This window comes from Suncus etruscus, chromosome 18, assembly GCF_024139225.1.
Source record: "Suncus etruscus isolate mSunEtr1 chromosome 18, mSunEtr1.pri.cur, whole genome shotgun sequence".
In the NCBI taxonomy this organism is placed as follows: domain Eukaryota; kingdom Metazoa; phylum Chordata; class Mammalia; order Eulipotyphla; family Soricidae; genus Suncus; species Suncus etruscus.
In genome coordinates, this window is record NC_064865.1 from 35,317,454 (window position 1) to 35,338,019 (window position 20,566).

General features: G+C 52.3%; 4 protein-coding genes across 4 annotated transcripts in view; all 4 read right to left on the reverse strand.

The window, feature by feature from the left end:
* Positions 1 to 120: 120 nt before the first annotated feature.
* Positions 121 to 3,201, reverse strand: AGER (advanced glycosylation end-product specific receptor). Its single transcript, XM_049764727.1, is given in 10 exon segments — positions 121 to 383; positions 510 to 691; positions 1,073 to 1,192; positions 1,376 to 1,515; positions 1,644 to 1,820; positions 2,137 to 2,224; positions 2,328 to 2,392; positions 2,563 to 2,755; positions 2,882 to 2,991; positions 3,150 to 3,201. Coding segments are annotated over 10 exon segments (1,224 nt in total). The 3' UTR covers positions 121 to 286.
* A 508-nt stretch (positions 3,202 to 3,709) lies between these two features.
* On the reverse strand, positions 3,710 to 8,776 carry PBX2 (PBX homeobox 2). Its single transcript, XM_049764695.1, has 9 exons — positions 8,533 to 8,776; positions 7,662 to 7,735; positions 7,266 to 7,513; positions 6,982 to 7,172; positions 6,725 to 6,860; positions 6,474 to 6,627; positions 5,639 to 5,727; positions 5,454 to 5,540; positions 3,710 to 5,335 (listed from the first exon to the last, which is right to left on the reverse strand). Exons 1-9 carry the CDS (start codon positions 8,751 to 8,753, stop codon positions 5,243 to 5,245), a joined length of 1,293 nt encoding a protein of 430 aa, XP_049620652.1. The 5' UTR covers positions 8,754 to 8,776; the 3' UTR covers positions 3,710 to 5,242.
* A 1,267-nt stretch (positions 8,777 to 10,043) lies between these two features.
* Positions 10,044 to 11,427, reverse strand: GPSM3 (G protein signaling modulator 3). The gene is made up of 4 exons (XM_049764717.1): positions 11,306 to 11,427; positions 10,981 to 11,080; positions 10,556 to 10,755; positions 10,044 to 10,290 (listed from the first exon to the last, which is right to left on the reverse strand). The coding sequence occupies exons 1-4, from the start codon at positions 11,345 to 11,347 to the stop codon at positions 10,153 to 10,155; spliced, it is 480 nt and encodes a 159-aa protein (XP_049620674.1). The 5' UTR covers positions 11,348 to 11,427; the 3' UTR covers positions 10,044 to 10,152.
* A 3,112-nt stretch (positions 11,428 to 14,539) lies between these two features.
* NOTCH4 (notch receptor 4) overlaps positions 14,540 to 20,566 on the reverse strand; it is a 29,557-nt gene continuing 23,530 nt past the window's right edge. Inside the window, exons 25-30 of the mRNA XM_049764680.1 lie at positions 20,289 to 20,367; positions 20,062 to 20,200; positions 18,227 to 18,522; positions 16,242 to 16,389; positions 15,676 to 15,773; positions 14,540 to 15,329 (exon numbers count right to left, since the gene is read on the reverse strand). Coding sequence (XP_049620637.1) covers positions 14,616 to 15,329; positions 15,676 to 15,773; positions 16,242 to 16,389; positions 18,227 to 18,522; positions 20,062 to 20,200; positions 20,289 to 20,367 — 1,474 coding nt within the window. The 3' untranslated portion in view covers positions 14,540 to 14,615. The remainder of the gene's footprint in view (positions 15,330 to 15,675; positions 15,774 to 16,241; positions 16,390 to 18,226; positions 18,523 to 20,061; positions 20,201 to 20,288; positions 20,368 to 20,566) is intronic.

Below are 20,566 nucleotides of genomic sequence, written 5' to 3' on the forward strand. Positions count from 1 at the left end.
GAGCAACTTCTCCCCAGATGCTTGGTGTGCTATGGGGAAGCCCCAGGGGTGAGCCCTTCTCCCTTTTGAGGCTCTCAGGTTGCAGAAGGTGAGGTTGTCACACACAAAAGCAAACGGGACTGGATTTGTCAGGTGTTTACTCATCGCCGTTTGTGGGAGGCTCTGGTTGCAGCAAAAAGGAGAGGTGGGATAGAAATTATATAGGGGAAAGTTGGCTGAAGAGTCACAACAGTGTAGGAAAGGGAAAAGGGTGCTGCTGAGGAATGGGTGTCCAGATGGGGGGCCCTCAAGGCCCTGCTGCACTGTTCTCAGGTGCTTCAGGCTCCCCTGACTGATTCAGCTCTGCACGTTCCTCCTCCTCCTCTTGGTTTTCTGGCACTTTCCTGGGGAGGATGATTGGGAAGAATTCTGCACATGGTTTCAGGCACTCTGACATTCTTCCCTCCACACCCCCTCCTCCTTGCTGCCTGAGAGCCCCAATTCAGAGATGTCTAGCTTTCCCTGCTCACCTCTGTTCACCTTTGCGCCGCCTTCGCCTTTGGCACATGATGATCCCAATGAGCAGGGCAGCTGCCCCCAGGCCTCCTAGAACCCCCAGACCTAGGGCTAGAGTTCCCAGCCCTGGCTCTTCCTGAGTGCCTGTAGGGAAAGGGGAGAACTTAGGGCACAGCTTCACCCCTAACCATTAAGCCTCACAAGTCAGTCTCCCTGTCAGGAGAGTCTGCCAGCCTCTCTGACAGTCCCACCCACACCTGCATTTGGTGGATCCTCACCTGTTTCTGGAAGGCCTCAGTGGCCTCAGAAGGACAGTCATAGTGGGTGCCCCATTGGGAGTTTTGCCCTTTCTTCAGTTCAGAGGGGAGAGGAGCCAGTCTGAGTCGCTTTCTTGGTAGGGTTTGGGGGAGGCCAAGAAGGCCCAGGTGTGGACACACTAAGGATGATTGGAAAAGAGGGGGTGGTTCCTGGGGATGATGCTTGAGTGGTGTGAGGAATGGGAGTTTGCACTGCCCAGCGCTGAGAGCTGGGGTTTCAGGGAGAGGTCTCACCGATAAGGCTGATTGATGGTGACAACATGATTTTCCTGGGACCTGTGGCTGGGATAGGTCACCACACAGGTATAGGTTCCCTGGACCTTAGGCCTTACCTCACTGAGTAGCAGCACAGGGTTGGGGGGTGCGGGCAGTGGCATGCCCTGGTGGGGGAAAGTGGATGAGGCTGTTATAACCCCCAACCACACATCCCTACTCTTGTCTCCATGTCCTCAGGTACCCTGCCTGCCTCCCTGCTCACCTTCCTCTTCCCTCCAGGCGCCTTCTGCCCCTAAATTGGCAGCTTTTATCCTTCTACCTCCCCACTCCCTCTCCAGATCACTCACATCCTTGATCCAGTGGATTTGAGGGGCAGGGGCTTCACAGGTAAGGTTCACAATACCACCAGGACCTACTGCCCTACCTTCGGGTTTCATTAGCAATGGAATTCAAGGGGCACAGGCTCTGGGAGTGGGGAGGGCATGGGGTGCAGAATTACAAATATACATCATCCCAGCAATGCTGGATTTACCCTTCCTTCCTGAAGGCCGGACTTTCAGAATATGCTCCCCGGAGCTTGGGGTTCTTCCCTACCTCTATACTCACCCCCGACATTGAGCTGGATTGGGGCCGAGTGAAGGACACGGCGTCGGGGAAGGCCAGGATTGAAGCTACAGGAGAACGTGGAGCCAGGGAAAGTTTCTCCTTCCTCTAGAGTCACCAACAGCTCAGACTGAAGAGTGAAAAGACCTGTCTCTGGGTGTCTTACAGTTTCTTCCTTCACAGACACTCCTGCGGTGGAAGGGAGACAAGATACCCAGGGTGGGTGTGGGACAACCAAAGAAACTGTCAGTGCAGGGGCACTGGAGAGCTCAATGGGCTGGGTGCATGTTTTGCATGCTGAAGCCCCAGCTTTGGTTCCCTGGCACCGCCTGTCCCTTAAGCACTGTTGGGTGTGGCCCAACCAGGGATGGGGCTTGAAGAGCTGGATGTAGTGCATGCTTTGCATGCAGGGGCCTTTATGTTCAATGCCCAAACACTGCATGGTTTCCTGAGCACTATATGGGGAGCATCTGAACGTGGCTAGTTGGGGGACATTAGAACTTACCCTTTTCATCAGGTATCAGGGGTTTTCCATCGAGGAGCCAGCTAAGAGTGCCTTCAGGGTAGCCCCCTTCGGACACACATGTCCCCACCTAGGAAAAGAAGTAATATCTCTAAAACTAAGACTGTACACACTCAAACTGCTCCTTTCCATGTCCATTCTCATGACTACTTCCTACTTCTTGGCTCTCCTACCTTGTTGGGGTCACCAGCCTTGAGTTCTGATACAGGATCAATGATTGTTGGCTTCTTGGGAGTCTCTGAAAGAGGGATAAATGCAGTCAGTGGAGGAGGCTTCTCATGCCAGCATGGAAAAGGGTAATGGAGGCCAGAGGTACTGACTGCTCTACAGGGCCATGGAGCCACAGAGGAGGCAAGCTGGAACTTTTAGGTGAGAGATGGGTCTCCGAGAAGGCCCTGGTACCCTTACCATAGACTCGGACTTGGTAGTTAGACTTGATCTCCTTCCCACTCCGGCTTGTTGCCCGACACTGGAAGGTCCCTTCATCTTGTATCCCAACAGCTGGCAGGAAGAGGGAACCATTAGGGAGAATGCGAGCTACATTATCCCAGGAACCTTCTTGGGGATTCAGAACCTTCCAGGCTTCTGTCCGACCTGTGTTCTGGGAACAAGATGAGAGTGTCAATAGGGCAAGGCTTTGGGGAAGGTCCCAAGACATGAGGTAGGGAGGTTGGGATGTGAAATGACTCTTAGGAGCACTATTCTAGAAATGGGGAGCCCAACTTACCAGTTTCCATTCTGGCTGCTGCTGCGGCTGTTTTCTGGGGATCCCCTTACATTTCAGCACCAATGACTTCCCGATCCGGGCTGTGATATTTTGACCATCAACTACTGCCCCTGGGAGACAGCACCGTGGTCAAGGGGCAGGAAAAGAGAGAGGTCCACGTTTAGTCAGGTCAGGGAATGTAAGCTTGGAAAGCAATGCCCAGGTTCCAGGAAAGTTCTGAGGAGGGAATGTAAAGCTTCTATAGGGAGGATGAGGGGGAGTAGCTCACCCCACAGACTAAGGATCAGCACCCAGGTTCCAGCGGCTGCCCCTGCTGCCATCCTTCTTCCTTCGTGGGCTCCTGGCTGTCTGCACCTCTCAACTGCTGTGGCCTACGCCCTAGGTGGGGCTTGCACCCCAGCCCCTGCCCCCATCTCCCATCCTGGCCTTCATAGGGAATGCTAGGAATTTATGCCTCCCCGACAAGAGTCCTTCAGGTACTAAGAGAAACAATTATCACCCCGCCCCTGGGCACTGCCAGCCTCTGGACACAGGCCTTTTAGTGGGGGTGGGTGGGGAGTGCACCTCCCAGTCATGCCTGGGATTCGGGAGCCCCAATATGTTGCCTGAGGTCAGCTCAGTGTGAAGGACCCCGGAGCCCCATCCCAACTAGGTAAAGTTGCTAGGCAACAGGGTTCTGATCCAAGTTTCCAGTTGAGAAAAGTAAGAGGGACTGAGGCCTGGGGGGTAAGAAAGGGAGAAGCTTGGGAGACTAAAAATCCTTGGTGAACTTTATGAGAAAAAATTTTTTTCTGGAAATTCTGATTTTGAAAAAAAATCTCAACTAAACCCAGGGAAAAACGAAATTTCTTTATTTAAAATTGCAGTGTTTTGTTTTTTCCTGTGAAACTACAAGTTTACAAGTGAGGAGAGAACTGCCCCAGGCCCGTGCCTCCCACCCCAACCCATCACATTCCCAACCTGCCCCCCAATACTGCCTGGATCTTTATGGGAAGAGTTCCACTAGGACAGTCTTGTTATAATCCTGAGGATGTTTGAGCGGGTTTGAGGGGGTTCAGATGGTTCAGGGCCAAGGATGGGACAATGGTCATTTTTTCTTTCCTCCACACCTGGCTTTTGCAATTTCCCTCCTCTCAATTTTGGACTGAGAAAGAAACTTCATTTCTGGGGAAATCGAGGAAGATAGACATAAGTACCCAAACACGTATTTAACCTACTTGGCATAGTCCCTCCCTTTTCCTCCCCTCCTATCTGCAAAGTGAAGACTCAAAGGCATGTCATTCACAAGGGAAGGTGGTTCTTTTTGAGGTGCTATTGCCTCAAAACAATTGAGTCCAGCTTTGTTGCAGAAGGGGCTTGCCTGAAGAGCAAGCTGGATTTCCTCACACCAGGTACAGCAGTAAACTGCCCGCATAAGCAAACACCTACGTGATTTTATAAGCAAAGGAGAATGTCTAAATGATTTTAGGGGGCACGAGGTTGGTAACCCAGCTAAATCTAAATTTCCTGATTGATGGTCAAGACAGGAGCCAGGTGGGTCTTTTTACCAGTTCTATGTTTTTCCCTTTTCTTAGACCCCTTTGACTATCACCCCTAATATAGGAAAACAAGAAATTAAAAAAAAAAATAAAGACCAACATATTTATAAAAACATCTACTTCCCCAAACTAAATTAAGAACCAACCAAGAAAAAAAAAATGTACAGATGGATCCCAGGGTTTCATTTTCTTTCCTTAAAAAAAAAAAAAAAAAAAAAAAAAAAGCCCAGTCAACAACCCCAAAGCTCAGTCAACAATTCCCTAAAGTAGCAGAAACTCCCTCCGAGGTAGATATCTGAGTCAGACACTCTCGTCCACCGAGCAATTCTATTGGTTTAAGATGAGCTGCGTATGAGGTAATAAAGCCGTCTGGAGGGGCGGAGGGTGGGGAGACACAGGGGGCGTGGCGTCCTCTGTCCAGAAGTTGTGTCCCCATTTTTGGCATCTCTGGTCAGGCAGGGCTGGCATCTCCACAGATCCCAGAGCTTATATAAGTGGGGTAGGGGAGCCCAGATACATTGGTTATATATTGTATATATGAGAGAAAAGAAGGATCTGAAAACAGGATTCTGGGAGTGTTTTTCTGTGTGGAAGAGATGGGAAGAGAAAAAAATAGGGGGAGAAAGACACCATTCTCCCCTATAACCCCACTCTCCCTGCCATGTAGTCAGCATCCTCAGCACTGAGATTCTAGGTGGGGAGGAGACGACCCCATTTGCCCTCAGTCTTGTGCTTCTTCTGCGTCTGGGGCTTGTCCTCTGGATGCCTGAGTCCTCTCTGGTCGCTTGGTGAGACCCCAGCCCTGTGGCCCTGAGGGGCAAGTTCAGTTGGAAGTGTCAGAGTGAACGCTCCCTGGTCCCTCTGTTGGGGATGTCACTGAAGATGGGGTCACTGCCTCCTGCCAGCCGCCATTTGCCTAGAAAATGAGAAGCAGTTAGGGATGGGCTCAGAAGCACCAGGAGGTGGGGTAAAACATGGGGAACTAGCCCTCTATCCTGGTTAAAGACTAAGAGAAGTTTTAGTGTTCTACTCACCCTCATTTCCCGAGGGCTGTACATCTGGCCTCCCCCGAGGTTATCCCCGTAGCCTCCTGCCCCCATGGAGTGTCGGAGAGATTCCACCTGCAGGCCCAAAGGAGAGGATAGTATGAGATATGTTTAAAGGAAGCATGCTCCTGATCTAAGGGGAGGTACAGGAGCTGGAACACGGGCCACCTGACCTGGGAGGCAGAGTAGGAATCTCCATTGAGGCCAGGCATTCCCAGAAACATGTCTCCGGATCCTGAGAGATTGAAAGAGCCACCAGAGCCTTGAGGGAGAGGGGAGTAGGGAAGAACAAATTAGTGTCTGTGAGGGCAGACAGAGACCCACCAATGCTGTTTCCCAAAAGCCCTCTAAACTCAGCTCTGTGGGTATGCAGCCTAACCTGCCACAAACATCATTGCCAAGATAAAACGGGGGTAAGGCAGTTGCCTTGCCCATAACTACCCCCAGGTAGAACACTAGAATTCTTTGAGCTCCTAGCAGAGCCTAGAGTGGTTCCTGGCCACTTTTGAGTGTGTCCTACCCTCCTACCTCAAAAAAACAAAAAAACATATATATATCTTATATTTATATATATATATATATATATATTTTTTTTTTTTTTTTTTTTGCCATATTAAAAAAAATTAGGCAGCTCCTGAGCCTCCCTGGCCACTCGCTGCACTGGAAAAGATGGACACTACAATAATAGTCCTTGGGGGCCGGAGAGATAGCATGGAGGTAAGGCGTTTGCCTTTCATGCAGGAGGTCATCGGTTCGAATCCCAGTGCCCCATATGGTCCCCCGTGCCTGCCAGGAGCAATTTCTGAGCCTGGAGCCAGGAATAACCCCTGAGCACTGCCGGGTGTGACCCAAAAACCAAAAACCAAAAAAAAAAAAAAAATAGTCCTTAACCCAATATTCCCAACCTGCTCAGTTTAGTCCCTAAAATCCCAAAGGCATCCTCTTGCCTATGACCCAGCCTAGGGACAAAGTAGAAAATGAGTGAAAGAGCCAGTCAAGGAGATCCACCTGCAGAGGAAGGGGGTGTTGGGGAGCTGGTGCGGCTGTGGCCTCCCTGGGTGACCGACACGGCCGTCTTGACGGCGTAGATATTTGCCTCCTCTTGGAACTTTCCAATATTTTTCTTATAGCGAATTCGCTTGTTGCCAAACCAGTTGGAGACCTGTGGGGTATTGGGCAGAAAGGATAGTCAGGTGGAAAGGTTCCCTCAGAAAGTCAATGACAGCAGAGCTTTCTGCATGCATGCCCTACTTCAATACCTGAGACACAGTGATTCCACACTTCTTGGCAAGCTCTTCTTTAGCTTCCTCACTAGGATATGGGTTACTCAGGTGGGAGTAGAAATACTCATTTAGGACTTCAGTGGCCTGCTTGCTGAAGTTACGGCGTTTTCGTCTGCAGAGAATGGGACAAAGGTGATGAAATCAGTGGGGTCCATCATGCAATACTGTGTGGTCCAACATGATGGCTCAGGGGCTTGGAGAATGGAAGACAGAGGGGTGACCGGGGGCCCTACCTGGCATCTAGGAAGCGGGAACGCAGGATCATGACAGCCTCGCAGGTGCTCTGCTTGAGCTGCATCTGGATGGCGCTGAACTTTCGGTGGATGATGCTCACCATGCGCTCCATCTCTTTAGGGGCCACAGGCCGGGTACGGCTCTGCTCCCTCAGCAGGTTCATGACATGGGTCGTGAACTCGTTACAGGCCTGCAGAAAGGGCAAATGGCCTGGTGAGGAACCTTCTAGCCTTGGGTCCAGCCCCTCCAGCGCTTTCCACTCATCCCAATCTCCTCTCCTCACCTGCTCATATTTCTCCAGCTCTGAGTGGTAGATGTGGCGGATCTGGGCAAGTTTGCTGCGATAGTCGGAGTGTTCGATGGAGTTGTCCGGGGACACGCCACCCCCGGAAGCTGCAGCTGCTGCAGCCGCTGCTGCTGAGCCCCCACCTTTCTCAGGCCCAGCGACACCCTCAGCCAGAAGCATGTTATCCAAGCGCATCAGCTGGGGGTCCACTGGCTCTTCCTCTTGGGAACTTCGAATGCTGAGACCTTAGCATGCATGCAAGAAGGATCAGAGGCCAGAGTTTCCGACATTCCCACACTTTGGTTCCTTTTCTAGGCTCTTTTAGTAACCTCCCAGGATCCTCCTTCCTTAGATTCCCCAAGTCCCAAACTCTTAGTCCATGGCCCCACATACCTGTTTTCTCTTTGATTTCACACAGGACACTGAAGAGAGCTGGCTTCATTCGGTGGCAATTCAGGGCATGTTTCCTTGGGACAAAAGGAGACAAAAGTTGAGAACATACAAAGACAGAGCAGGGTGTCCCCTAAATGGGTTGAGGGCCTTCTTGAGAAGAGATCAGCTCCAAGTGTGGAGGTGCAGGGAAATAGCTTGCCTTGTAAAGACTGAGAGAAGATGTAGACAGGAGGCTAAAGGAAGGGAAACAGTCTAAAGAGGGTGCATCGAAAGGGGTGGCTGCAGAAGTGGGGTACTACAAAGATTTCTGAGAGAGAGGCAGGAGGGAAAAGAGTCTAGAGTCTGAGGTGCAAGGGGTTTGAAAGGGTACGAGCTCAAGTGAATAAAGAGTTCAGTATAGCAGTCTGTGAAGGATCCTGGACGGGGCAAGGAGGCTCTGATGTCCCCCACCCCACCCCAGGGGCGAGAACCCCTGGAAGCTGGACCTAGCCAGGAGAATAGTGGCAGCGGAAGGGTGAGGGGGTCCCTAGATATTGAAGAGGAGGTAGGATGGGGGAGAGCTGGAAAGAGAGTAGTTTCTTAGGCTGGGAGCCAGAGGGGGTTCTGGCAAAGGAGGATTGGGGGGTTGGGGGGTGAGGCCGGGGTCACTGAGAGGTTAGCAGGGTGAGACCGCCTGGGGTTCCTTCCCCCCCCCAAGGTTCCAGGGACTGGGAAGGAAGGTTTCCAGGGGATCACTTATCTCGGGACTCCCCAGGGGTTAAGAGGACCCAGGAGTTGGGAGGGGTGCTCCTCGAGGATTCAGAGCCTGTGAATGGAGCTTCTGCCATTCTGTTCAGTGCGGGGGAGGGGGTCCCGAGTTGGGGGCACTCACTTGGCCTGGGCTTCATCCAGGCTCTGGTCGGTGATGGTCATTATCTGCTGCAGAATGTCCCCGATGTCTTGCTTCCCTCGGCCTCCCGGGACCCCCCCACTCCCCCCACCGGGGTCCCCGGCACCGGGAGGCTCGCCTGGGCCCCCAGTCTCCCCACCCACCAATCCCAGGGCCCCCCGGCCCCCGCCCGGAGGGGGCGGCCCCAGCAGCCGCTCGTCCATAGCTGGGGGGGGCCCTGAGGCCCCCTCCCGCCTGCGCCCCTCCCCCGCCTGGGTCCTTCCCCCCAAAACTCTCCCTTCACTGCTCCCTCCGCCCCAACCCCCGCCCGTCTCCCTCGCTCCTGGCTCCCCCGGGGGCTCGCCCCGGCCCAGAAGGGAGACCAGGGGGTACCGTCTGGGCCCCCACAGGAGACCCCGGCCCCCGGCGGCGGAGAAAATGGAGCCGGAGAGAGAGAGAGGAGGCCCAAGCGGGGGTGTGTGTGTGCGAGAGAGGGAGGAGGGAGAGGGGAGCCAGGGAGGAGGCTGGGGGAGGGGAGCCCGGAGGAAGAGGAGGGGAGACGGGAGGAGGAACGGGGAGGAGCCGGGGGCGGGGAGAGCAGGGCCGAACCCGGGGATCCGGGAGGGGTGGAGGAGGGGAAAGGGGCGCGGGGCGGAGCCGGCTGCCTGGGGGTTGGGGTACCCAGCGCTGCCCCCCCTGAATTCTGAAGCCGAGAGCTAGGGTGTCCCCCCCCCAACCCCTGGATTGAGGCTGGGACTTGGGCCGCTGGAATGAATGTCCGGGTTCACAGACAGACAGCTCAGTTCATATTTCTTGTCCTAATGACTCCCCTCCCTTTCCTACTTAATTAAAACCAGGAGAGGGGGCATAGGGGGGCCGCATAATTAGGGAGGTCTCCAGCCGCTGCTTAATGAGCCGGTAATTAAGCAGCCGGGGAGGGGAGCTGGCCTCTGGCCAGGGAGCGAGGCCGCCGCTGGCCTCACCTTCCTCTCCTCTCTCTACCCCATAGCCCCAGACACCAGGCTTCAGTCTAGAAGAGAATTCGGTTTATTCATACAACCAAGGGTCAGAAGACTTCTCAGCAGCCATGGGGAAGAATAGGGGTATCAGGGGGCAGGTTACATACAGTCCATTCACAGCTCAAGAAGCCCTTCAGTCCTGGGGTTGGGGTGCTGAGGATGGGGAGGTACAACAGCCTCTGCAAGCTTTACCTCCTTTCCCCTCTTCTTACTAAAAAGGAACCTGTAAGGACTCAGGCCATCGGACACACACCTGAGATCTGTGGGAGGTGACCTGAGCCCTCAGACCCTGATGAGTGAACGGATTAATTTGGGGTGACCCCAAAGGAATGTCCTCCATGCAGAGGAAGGTGGAAGTGTCTGGAAGGCTGGGGTCAGCTTCTGTGTTCGGTTCCCAAGTACTTGGCGAAGAGTTAAATAACCATGCTATCTTGACTATTCCTAGGATTTGAGGCCTTTCTCCCCCTCATTCCCAGGGAAGGTGGATGACTGATCTCTGCTGGGTCTTCCAGCCCGACAGCCACTGCCAAGCAAGGCGGGGAGCAGGCAGTGGGGCTGTCCAGCTTTGTGCCCAGGTTTGTGTAGGGCTGGTGGGGCTCCTGTCTCAGCAGGTATGTGTAGGGGGCTGGGATCTTTGCTCCTCCATTCGGCCCCCACCCTGAACTCTCAGCAGCAACTCTAGGAGCTCCTGGCCGCCTGGGGGCAGGGGTGGTTCTGAGCGCTGGGCTTCCATCCGCTGGCACTGGAGGACAGGAAGGAAGGTCAGTTTTGGAAAGGGCTAAGGGCAGCCACTGAAAGAGCCAGGACTGGTGTAGGAGCACGTAGGACACCTGCGATGGGTAGGCTCTGGAGGTAAGGGGTGGGGAGGGTGCAGCACGTATGTCTGGGGAAGGAAGAGTGGTAGGACCCAAAATGAATAGGGGTTCAGAGGTCTTGAGCTCTGAGCCTTGAATTGTGGTGGTGATGGGGGGGGGGGTGCGAAGGTGGCGTGGGATGGGAAATCTCACCTGGTGACTGAGGATAGTACTGTAGAGTTGTTCTCTGTCCTCAAGAGGCCGGGGTGGGGCTTGTATTAGACTTGGGGGGCTCAAGGGGACATGGAAGGTGGCCCTCTGCTCCTCTAGGCGGAGGGACTGGGCCTCTGCCACCAGGTCCAGGAGGTGCTCAGTCTGTAGGGAGAGCAGGGAGGCCGAGCGGGGTCCTAGGACTGGAGAGCAGAGGGGAGCATTCAGAGACCCAGATGAATTGTTAGAGGCACAGTGGAGGTAATGATGGGGAGTAGAATGAAGAATAGGGAGAGGGTAGAAGCTAGAGGGTTGCCCATACAGTTCATAGGTAGAAGAGGACCCATGATGGACTAGGATGTGGTAGAGAGGTAAAGGGACCAGGACGTAGGCACCAGGGTCAGGGAGATACGTGTAAGTGGGGGTACCTGTTTGGCGGGTTCCTGGAGGAGGGGATGGAGGAGCAGATCGCCAAGGCCGAGTAGTAGGGTTCACAGAGGGCCAGCCAGGCTCATCCTGATGGGGCCCCTGAAGTGGACAGATACATTCTAGCCAAGCCGGAGTGGAGTGGGCAGGGGGCTAGACCAGCAACCTATTTCCTCTTTCTGTGTCTCCCTCCCTGCCTCTGAGGGCTCAGGGCCCTTGCTAGGTCTTAGTCCATGGTCACTCCCGAGTCCTCTGGGTCCATGGCCTGGTCCAGGTCCTCTCACCTCCGTCCCACCATCAGCCTCCCACATCCCATGCCCAGCTCACCTGCTCACCATCCTCTTCTTCCTGGGCTCTCTCAGCTTCCATCCCCTGGAGGGGAGGGTGAGCTGGGATTTGGGAGGAGGACCGGGATTCCTGGGTTCCTTAGGGGAGTGGGGGCTGGAAAGGGGTGGGGGTGAGCCAGGGGCTGGATGTCTGGGTACAGAACAGGAAACTCAGTTCCTGGTCAGCCCCCCACGGGCCCCGCCCAACCCTGTCAACTTCCTCCAGATCTCTTTTCCCACCCAAACAGCTTGTGGGACCTCTCTGGCCCCCCTGGGAGCAGAGTCTGGGAAAAGCTCCATCAGCTCCTGCAGTGGTGGGGTTTCTGATGAAGGACTAAAGGCCTCATCTCCAGAGACTCAGTAGCCCCCCAGTCTAGCCTGTGTTCCCTCCAGCCCCCACCTCCCCTTCTGTTCTGTCAACACAGGAACTAGCTATACAGGAAGTGGTTTCACTACTCCAACAACGCCCCCGCTCCCACACAGACCAGGTTCCTTTGCTCCATAAAGCAGCCCCGATATAGGATTTGGCTCTCTCTTGCCTCCGAGCTTGACTCTGACTTATAAGTACTGGAGGAGCTTGGTTCCATTGGGAAACATAAAACTCAGACCCAGGAATGGCAGGTCCTCAAATATATTCATGAATCCTAGTTCTAGGTCCTGCATAAGTCATCAGTACCATCTAAATGGTTTTTCCTGCTCCCCAGGCAGACATTAGGGAGACAAGATACACATTCACCAAGTGGCCAGAGTGATAGTACAGTGGGTAGGGTGTTCGCCTTGCACACAGCCAATCTAGATTCAATTCCTGGTATCCCATATGGTTCCCTCAGCCCTCCAGGAGTATGAGCTCAGAGGCAGGACTGCAGGATGTGGGCCCAAAACAAAAACAAAGATATGCCCCAAGTATGAGAGGACTAGGGAAAACCTTTCTGGTCATGAATGATGGATATAGATGGGAAAGGGATAGTACACTTCCCTGTCTCCTTAACACCTGGGTGATAGCAGGATACACACGTTAAAATCATTGGGTTAAAATCATTGGGTTGGATACTGGAGATAGCAGTTGACCTTGATTCAATCTCTGGTACTATATATGGTCCCCAAGCTCATCAGAAATTACCCCTGGAGTACTCTCTGATCACAGTGAGGTAGCACACAAACCCTCCCTTCCCTTTAAAAGACTGACAAGTGGCAACCCGTCATATTAGGTTTATTGTGGTGTAACTTGTGGAGAATGGCATGTGGATCTGTTTTTGCTATTTAATGTCTTGTAATTTTGGCAAATAAAAATCTCTGTATTAAAAATAAAAATCTCTGTATTAGGGCCAGAGAGATAGCATAACAATAGGGTGTTTGCTTTGTATGTGGCCAACCCGGGAAGGACCCGGGTTCGATACCTGCCATACCATAAGGTCCCCTGAATCTGCCAGGAGTTATTTCTGAGCACAGAACCACGAGTAACCCTTGACCGCCACTGGTTTGGCCCCAAACCAGAAAATAAACAATAAAAATAAAAAGGGCTGGAGAGATAGCATGGAGGTAAGGCATTTGTCTTGTATGCAGAAGGACGGTGGTTCCAATCCCGGCATCCTATAGGGTCCCCTGAGCCTGCCAGGAGCGATTTCTGAGCGTAGAGCCAGGAGTAACCCCTGAGCGCTGCCAGGTGTGATCCCCCCCCAAAAAACAAAATAAATAAAATAAATTAATTTAAAAAATTAAAATCTCTGTATCAGCTTCTGAACGTGAAATGAGGATGGGGGGGGGTAGAGAGGAGACCTTCTAAGCAGTTTTCAACAGGCCTGTGGTTCACTCCCAGTGATAATCAACTGGGTTGTATTTTTGGGGTGGGCATACCTGGTGGCACTCGGGTTACTCCTGGCTATGCGCTCAGAAATCGTTCTTGGCTTGGGGGACCATATGGGATGCCGGGGGGGATGGGGATCAAACCCGAGTCTGTTCTGGGTCAGCTGCATGCAAGGCAAACGCCCTACCGCTGCGCCATCGCTCGACCCCTGGATTGTAGTTTTTAGTGCTGGGGCTAGAAATTCTGTATTGCTCAGGGGACAGGGCATGCCCAGTGGTTCTTGGGGACCTCCAGGGTTACACTTAGCTGTGTTGTGGGGGGGTGTATTACATAGTTTTGAGAATTGATTTATTGAGTATGCAAGGTATATACTTATGAACTGTCTCCCTGGTCCACAGGAGCTTTGATAGTGCTTGCTTTATAGAGTTGATGTGAGCTTTAAATAATGCATATATGATAGTTTTTAAAAAATGCCTCATGCTTGCATATTATCATCTCAGAAGTATAACTAGTTGCAGAAAGGTGAATAGTTTGAGAAGCTCACGTTTCTATTTAATGTGAAATCTTAGACTCTCTTAACTGGCCATAAGTAAATGCAACAAAGTGGCCATAACTAGTGCCTTTGGGAGAGGAGAGGACAAAGCATATGTGTATGGTTTCTCCTGGTGCTACTCGTATTAGACAGTACTACTAGACAGTACTTAGTACTACAAGCTAACATGTAACTCCCAAATCTACTTCTTCATGGTCTTAAACTAGATATATCCTTTTAGTTTAGTTTTTGGACAACCCTGTGCAACTTGGAACCACTGTCTACTGGATGGTTGCTCTGGGATTGCTCATCTGGGTGCTCTGGTGGTATGATGTGCAGGGGTCAAATCCAGGGTTCCAGAACTCAAAGCTCTCTATTCAAATGCTAAACTATCACAAAATTCTAAACAATAAATTATGCGTTTAATTTCACCAGACTCCACTTCCCAACCCCTCTTAAAAAAGTAACACGTCATATGAGTTTTTATTAAAAGGTGAAATATTTAGACTTTTAAATAGAGATCAGGAGTGGTTGGAAGAATGCATCATTCTTGCAGTAGTTGGGTGAGGGAGAATGCAAGGAGTCATAAGCAGTCTTGGCACATATCAGATGCTCAATAAATAGTTGTCAGGTGTCAGTGATAGGATAGGTGATAGGATCCCGTGAGAATCACACAGAAGTAAACACATACCCCGTTTGGCCATATATTCCTCACTCTACTCTACCTTCCTGGCAGCCCCTCACTCTTATTTTCTGGAAGAGACTGAGTCCTCTTTACTACACTACTGGAAATCCCATTTTCAGGGTTGCAGCTGTTCCACATGGACAACGGATGAAGGTTCTGATGGGCCTTTGGGGAGGGCAACAAAACTTAGGGGTCTCATCTAGAAGGCTCTAGGCCTAGGTCTTAAAATATCTGGGATGCTTACAGACTTCCAGTTATCTAAGGGGGAACCCCTTAGAATCCCCCATAACCTACTTCTCAGCACCGCCTCCCTTACTTAAGTGCATTACTTGCTGGGCTAGGGGATCCCAGGTAAAGTTGGGTGAACCGGGTTCTGGGGAGGGAGTAAGGCAAGGGGTTGGGATAGGCGTGTTGGAGGCGGGGCTGCAGGCGCCCAAGGTCAACCAATCACAGGTCCAATCAGCAGCTGAAGCCACGCCCCTAGCCCCGGCCGCAACCCCGGATCTTTCTCGTACAATCGCTGGGTTGGGCCGAGATCCGCGCAGGCCCGCAGGAAATCTCCGTTCGCGCGAGGGGGGCGGGCCTCCTGCTTTCGAGAAGTTCCGGGGCTGCGAGTAGGCCCCGCCCCCGTGCGCGGCCAAGTCGACGGACAAAGTCCGGCCTGGCAGACAGGCTCCGCCCCCATGCGGCGGGCCGGCTCCGGCTGACAGCGTCCGGCAGCGCGGCGCAGCCCCGCCTCCGGAGGGGGGCGCACTTCCGGAAGCCGTCCTCGCGCGTGCGCACTGCCCGGGTCCGCGGCTCCGCGCGGGGCCTTTCAGACGCGCTTCCGGTGGCCCCGCCCCTTCCAGCAGCGTCAGCAGATCCCAGTGGTGGCGCTGGCGGGCGATGTCTCTGGGCGCCAGTCCCGTGTGGTCCCGCAGCCCTCGGGCCGCCCCTAGACCCAGTAGCAGCTGGGCCACCTCCACCGCTCCTTCTCTGGCTGCCAGGAATAGGGGCGTCTGCTCCTGGGTGGGAGGAAATAGCTGAGGGGTGAGGTCAGGGAAGGTTGGGCCCTTCGGGACCCCGCCCCCTTGGCTGATGGGCCCGCCCCATTGACTGTTGACCACGCTCCTGGTTGCTAGCCACGCCCCGTAACTGTTGGTCACACTTCTCGATTTCTGGCCCCACACATTGGCTTCTGACCACGCCCCTGATAGCTAATCACGCCTCCTTTACTGCTGACCAAACCCCTTGATTTCTGACCCCGCCCCTCGGGTGCCCTTGATTTATGGCCACGCCCCTAGAGTTCTGGCCACGCCTCTTGGCCACTGGGGTTAGGGATGGGTGTTCGAACCCGCTCCCCCATCTAACCTTGCCATCCTGTGCATCTTTATCAGCACCGGCCTGGAGAAGGGAGCGGGCAGCCCGGGCGTTGTTCACTGCGGCGGCCCAATGCAGCGCGGTCTTTCCTAGAAAGGGGACGGGACGATGCCAGGTTGTTAGTCCGAGGCTGGGGGTGCCAGACGCCAGGGTTCCGGTTTCCCAAGGGATCTGTTCTTGGGGGGGAAAAGCTGTTGGAGCCCGCCGGGTGCCTCAGAGGAGGAAGCGTTACTGGGGTGACCGCCTGCCATCAGGAAGCATTGCCCTGGGTGACATCACCGAGGAGGGACAATGGGCATTGTTCTGGGGTCGGTGGGACCGGGAGAAGGCCTTTTACCCCAGACCCCTCCCTGCCGACTCATGCACTCTTTCCCGGCCTTGGTTCCCATTGGGCTGGGTGTGTGGGATGTGTATGTGTGACTAAGGGTCGACTCAAGGATCTTATGTTTTTGCATTTGAAGCATAAATTTAGCCCGGGATGCCTTAGTCCCCACTTGGTTCCTTAGCTGTTCCTTGTTGAGTTGTACCTTAAGCCTTATCAGACTACAGATCCATACCCCATTTATCTCTGGCCCCCACATCTGCTTGAGCTGCAATCAGTTCTTCAACCAGGTCCTCTACTGCTAATCTAGCAGCCAGCATCAGGGCTGTGGTTCCATCTTCTGTCCGGGCATTCACTGAAGTCTGTCTGTTTCGGAGTAGGATCTGGGGCCCCAGAGAGGATCAATGATGTCGGTTATATCATAGACAACTATAGCTCTGATGTATCACGCTTATTTTGGTTGTTATGCTTTTTTATATGTGTGTACAGGCCAAATCAGCATGGTGTTCTGGGGATACTCCCAGTGGCTCTCAGGGGCCCATCTGGGGCTGGGGATCCAGCGGAGGCCTCCTCCATGCAAAGTATGCATTTCAGTCCGAAATACCTCAGTACTTTTTATGTCATTGGGGGTCTGTGCTTGGAATTAAGCCCAGAGTCTCACATGGTAAGTGCTTTATTGAACCACATCCCCTCTTAATATTTTTATTTTAGTTTGGTTTTGGTTTTTAGGCTACATGCTCAGGGTTTACTCCTGGCTCTGCATTCAGAAATCATTCCTGGCAGGCTTGGTGGACCAAATGGGATGCCAGAGTTAGAACCCAGGTTGGCTGTGTATAGGGCAAAAGTCCTACCTGCTGTGCTATCGCTCCAGCCCTTCCTTAATACTTTTGTGGGTGGCTACCCTATTATGCTCAGGAGCCTGGGTCACTTCTGATAATACTTGTTAGTGATGAGGCCAGAAAGATAGTACAGTGGTAGGGTTTTTGCCTTGCACTTGGCTAACCTGTGTTCCATCCCCAGAATCCCGTATGGTCCCCTGCTAGGAGTATTTCCTGATTGCAGACCTAAGAATAAGCCCTTAGTATCACTGGGTTTGGCCCAAAAAACAAAAAAACTTTGGGGCCAGAGTGATGGTACAGTGGATATGATGGGCGTTTGTTGTACATATGGCCAACCTGGGTTAGATCTCTGACACCCCATAGGTTCCCTGAGTACCGCAAGGAGTGCAGTCAGGAGTAACCCTTGAGCATTGCTGGGTGTGTCCCAAAGCAAAAACAACAAAATTTGGCAGTGCTGGATTTGACAGGTGCTCCAGCCAGTGGTCCTGGGTGACCAGCATGATCCAGGAAGTTTTTAGTAGCTTCCAGGGCTTCACTTAAGGTTCAGGGAAGGGGGGAACATGTGGTCCAGCCCTTTGAGTTTTCTCCCTAGCCTTAGTTTTATTTATATATTTATTTTTACAGTACTGGGCATAGAACCTAAGATCTCAGAAATTGGAAGCATGTACTTTACCATTTACCCCACTTCCCTGGCCATACTTTATTTTTCTGGGGACACACCCAGTTTATTTTGGCTGTGCTCAGGGTTGTTCCTGGCTGTGCTGCAGGGCTTCATGTGATGCTGATAATTGAATCTGGGTCAGTCCCACGCAAAACATGTGTCTTACCTACTGTACTTTCTCCTCCAGATTCTGCCTCTCAGACTTCTTTTAGGGGGTGCATACTGACAGGGCTTACTATGGACTCTGCATGGAAGGATCGCATCTAGCAGGACTTAGGTGTCCATACGGGGTGTTGGAAATTGAGCCCAGGATGACCATATACAAGACAAAAGTCCTGCCTGCTGTACTATATCTCTAGCCTTGCCTTTCATACTTTTAACCAACTCCCAACCTATCCTTTTTTTTTTTTGGTTTTTGGGCCACACCCGGTGACGCTCAGGGGTTACTCCTGGCTATGCGCTCAGAAGTCACTCCTGGCTTGGGAGGACGATATGGGAGGCTGGGGGATAGAACCTCGGTCCGTCCTAGGCTAGCGCTGGCAAGGCAGACACCTTACCTCTAGTGCCACCACGCCGGCCCCAACCTATCTATTCTTGTTCCCCACTCAGGTCCCAATTATTCTCTAGGGAATAATTTTGTGCCAAACTCTAGGGAATGTTTTTGCCAACTGCATTGTGGGTTTGCCCGTGTTCCTATTAGTGATTTCACTGTGCACTGACCTGGCAGACCTCCCGAGCATCTGCAGCCACGGCTGTGTGAAGGGGAGTGCGCCCAGCCTGGTCTGGTTGGTTGGGGTTGGCTCCAGCCTCAAGGAGGCGTCGGGCAGCTGTTGGCCGAGAGAATCTGGCAGCCAAGTGTAGGGGGGTCTCCGAAGTGCCTGTGGTATGAGCCTGGGGACAGGCCCCTTCTCCTAGCAGAGGTTCCCAGGGCTCAGGGCTTCCCAGCCATGCCCCCTGGATGGTTCTGGATTCCTCTTTCTCACAGCAGACTGCTGACATCAGGGGCGTCACTCTACCTGTGCATGACATGAAGAATGGGAGGCAAGTAATAAGTAATAGAACCTCACTGAGGGTGGATGTATATGGATACATTTAAGGCTTAGGGAGAGTCACAACCCGAGGTGTTGGGAAGACCATCTCTGGGCCTTGATTATATGTGAATTTAGGAAAGTGATTTTACTCTGGTTTTCAGTTTATTTATAAAAGGAGCCAAGCAAGCCTAATTTTTTTGTTTTGTTTTGTTTTGGGGCCATACCTGGCTGTTCTCAGGAGTTATTACTGGCTCTGTACTGAGAAATTGCTTCTGGTAGGCTCAGAGGACTACCAGGACTACCAGGTCCATTCCGGGTCTGCCACGTGCATGGCAAATGCCCTACTGTTGTGCTATCATTTCAGCTCCCTAATTTTCGAACATTCTAGGATGGTGGTTCTCAAGTTTCAATCTTATTTTTTCCTTTTTTTGGTAGGGGTTGGGGACACTTGGCTATGCTCAGGGTTTATTCTTGGCTCTATGCTCAGGGATCACTCCATGTGGGGCTTGGGGACTCCATTTGAACTGCTGGGGATTGAACCCACATTGGCCATATGTCAGGCAACTTCAAGGTTCAATCTGGACCAAATATACCTGGAGAATTTATTAAAACATTGACTTCCTAATATTCTGAATCTATAGCTCTGATGTAGAGCCGAGAATTTGTTTTTTGTTTTTGGGTTTTTTGTTTGTTTATTTTTTGGGCCACACCTGGTGACACTCAGGGGTTACTCCTGGCTATGTGCTCAGAAATCGCTTGTGGCTTGGGGAGCCGGGGAATCAAACTGTAGCCCATCCTAGGCTAGCACCGGCAAGGCAGATGCCTTACCGCTCTGTGCCACCGCTCTGGTCCCTGTTTATGTTTGGGAAGAGTTCTCTCCTGGAGGTGTTGAAGGGACCATGTGCTGGGGAATGAATCCACAAATGCACATCCACTCCAGCCCTCTGAGCTATTCCCTTGGTCCTGAATTTGCTTTTCTAGTAAGTCCCAGGGTGATGTTAATCACTATTCTATTTTTTTTTGTCTGTGGGCCACTCCTGGCTCTGTCTTCAGTCACTTCACTTCTGTCTTTTTCACTCTTGGAGACCTTGGGTGACCAGATGGGATACTGGAGATTGAACCTGGGTCAGCTTTGTGCAAGGCAAATATCCTACCCGCTATATTAATACTCTGGCACCAAGAATCACTATTCTCAGGCACTAATTTTTTTTTGTTTTTGTTTTTTGTTTGTTTGTTTGTTTGTTTTTGGGCCACACCCGGCATTGCTCAGGGTTTACTCCTGGCTGTCTGCTCAGAAATAGCTCCTGGCAGGCATGGGGGACCATATGGGACACCGGGATTCAAACCAAGCACCTTTGGTCCTGGATTGGCTGCTTGCAAGGCAAATGCCGCTGTGCTATCTCTCCGGGCCCCATCAGGCACTAATTTTAACATTAGTTCCTTCAGTTCTGTTACAAAGGATGCTCTGCTTTGCAAAGGGTCAAAGGGTGATTTCATTTCCTTGGCCTGGGTTGACTCACATACCAGGTCCACAGGTGTCCACGTTAGTGATCTCCATCTCAGATTCCTGGGGAGGAGTCAATATGGCTTCCTGGGGGAGCTCCCAGATGTCACCACTCAGAGGCCAGAGCTGGCACTTGGAGGGGGAGGCCATTTCTTCAGCCTTGGGAATCAGAGTAAGTGTTAATGAAGAAGATAATTGACCTATCTGTCCTTCAACCCCTCTCACTGAGATGTTCTGGTGGTTTCACCTGGCATAGCTCTCCTTCCTCAAGAACTGAGCAAATCATGACTCCATCCTCATCAACTTCTGCCTCTGATTTCAGTGTCCTTGGAGAAAAGAGGGTGGGCAATAGAGGTTACAGGGGTGATAACCTTCAAAGTTCCCAAGATTCCCAATAGCCTTACTCTCTTCCCTTTTTTCTGTGTTCATTTTGTTTTGGTGGCCACACCGGCAGTGCTCAAGGTTTACCCCTGGTTCTGGGCTCATGGATCATTCTTAGTAGGCTCTGGGGACCATATGGGATGC

Coding starts and splice junctions, on each gene's coding strand:
- PBX2 (XM_049764695.1), bottom strand. CDS start 8,753: ATGGACGAGCGGCTGCTGGGGCCGCCCCCTCCGGGCGGGGGCCGGGGG. Junction 7,736..8,532: donor CTGGATGAAGCCCAGGCCAA/GTGAGTGCCCCC, acceptor TTTTGTCCCAAG/GAAACATGCCCTGAATTGCC. Junction 7,514..7,661: donor TGAAATCAAAGAGAAAACAG/GTATGTGGGGCC, acceptor ATGCATGCTAAG/GTCTCAGCATTCGAAGTTCC.
- GPSM3 (XM_049764717.1), bottom strand. CDS start 11,347: ATGGAAGCTGAGAGAGCCCAGGAAGAAGAGGATGGTGAGCAG. Junction 11,081..11,305: donor AAGAAGAGGATGGTGAGCAG/GTGAGCTGGGCA, acceptor TGTCCACTTCAG/GGGCCCCATCAGGATGAGCC. Junction 10,756..10,980: donor TCCAGGAACCCGCCAAACAG/GTACCCCCACTT, acceptor TCTGCTCTCCAG/TCCTAGGACCCCGCTCGGCC.